At 44.2% G+C, this 1094-nt stretch overlaps 1 protein-coding gene across 1 annotated transcript in view; it reads right to left on the minus strand. All coding sequences in view use genetic code 11, as the record gives it.

The window, feature by feature from the left end:
• Window positions 1–210: 210 nt before the first annotated feature.
• Window positions 211–1094, minus strand: part of EGR_09739 (60S ribosomal protein L6) — a gene marked incomplete at both ends in the record, with an annotated part of 3244 nt that continues 2360 nt past the window's right edge. The window contains one exon of the mRNA XM_024498988.1: window positions 211–390. Within this exon, the coding sequence (XP_024346589.1) occupies window positions 211–390 (180 nt within the window). The remainder of the gene's footprint in view (window positions 391–1094) is intronic.

Here is a 1094-nt window from a genome sequence, read left to right on the forward strand (position 1 = left end):
TAAGAAAAAGTGGATGGTGTATCTAGAAAGAAGGCAGTTGTTGGTGGGAGGATATAAATGCGGGAAGAGATGTCTAGTTAGTTTGTAATTTACAATGGCAAGCGTCCGGTGTAAGCGTAATTGCCCACCTTTTGTGTTTCTTTGCAATACTACGGAATTGCTGTTGCAAACTCTTAAAATTTGTCAAATTAGGACCTGGGCCGTAAAGTATTACCAATCGCTTGGCATTGTGTAGAAGTGCGTGGCAGCCTGGGCAGTGGTGTGAAGAGCTGTCAAGTGTACGGCCTCGATATTCCACCAGCCTTCATTTTCATGCCTGATTTTCGTGCATCCTTCAACCCTGCACCCTCGTTTAATTCTCTTGAACTGCCGAAACCAAGCATAAGGGTACTCAAAGTGTACTGTTAATCACCAATGTAAGCAGTCATTTAAATTGCGCAGTTTTCCACACCGTATCTTAGGCACTCACTGCCAGCCATTTGGCCAGCCATCACGTGCTCACACACTACCCCCTGATTTACTCATGCGTGTCGGCAAATACAAACATCAGTGTGGACGTCTTGTCCACTAATTACTCCTGTTGGCGTCTCGACCACAGACACGCTCAAACACGCACACCAGCCGTTCAAAACAAAGGTGAAGTGCACTGACACGAATAAAACGTGCACGGACTGCTACAAGTGTAAAAAGGGCAGATCTGCAGAAATCCTACCAACATAATCTACTTCTATCTGTAAAATGATCTAATCAACAACTGTTTTTGTGTCTGCACGATTGAAGCTTCCAATTTGACTCAACAGCCTCTCGCAAAATTTACTCGCTACTTAATCGAGTAATCAGTAGCACGCACCCTGGTATATATGAATCGCAAATAAGGCCATTAGCGAAATAAATCAAAGGATGAAAAACCTTCTCCACTTGTCTTAATACGTAAGGCCTTATTTCACAAACACTCCAACTGACATAGCACAAAAGCAACACCTGTTTTGAGAAACCAAAAATCAGTGGACATCAATTGGCGCTATTGCAGAAGTAGAGGAAAGGGGAGGTAGGGATGGGGAGAGGGTGGGGCAAAGGGGTGACACAATCGAAGG

The sequence above is a fragment of the Echinococcus granulosus genome (genome assembly GCF_000524195.1).
Source record: "Echinococcus granulosus chromosome Unknown EG_S00164, whole genome shotgun sequence".
Lineage (NCBI taxonomy): Eukaryota > Metazoa > Platyhelminthes > Cestoda > Cyclophyllidea > Taeniidae > Echinococcus > Echinococcus granulosus.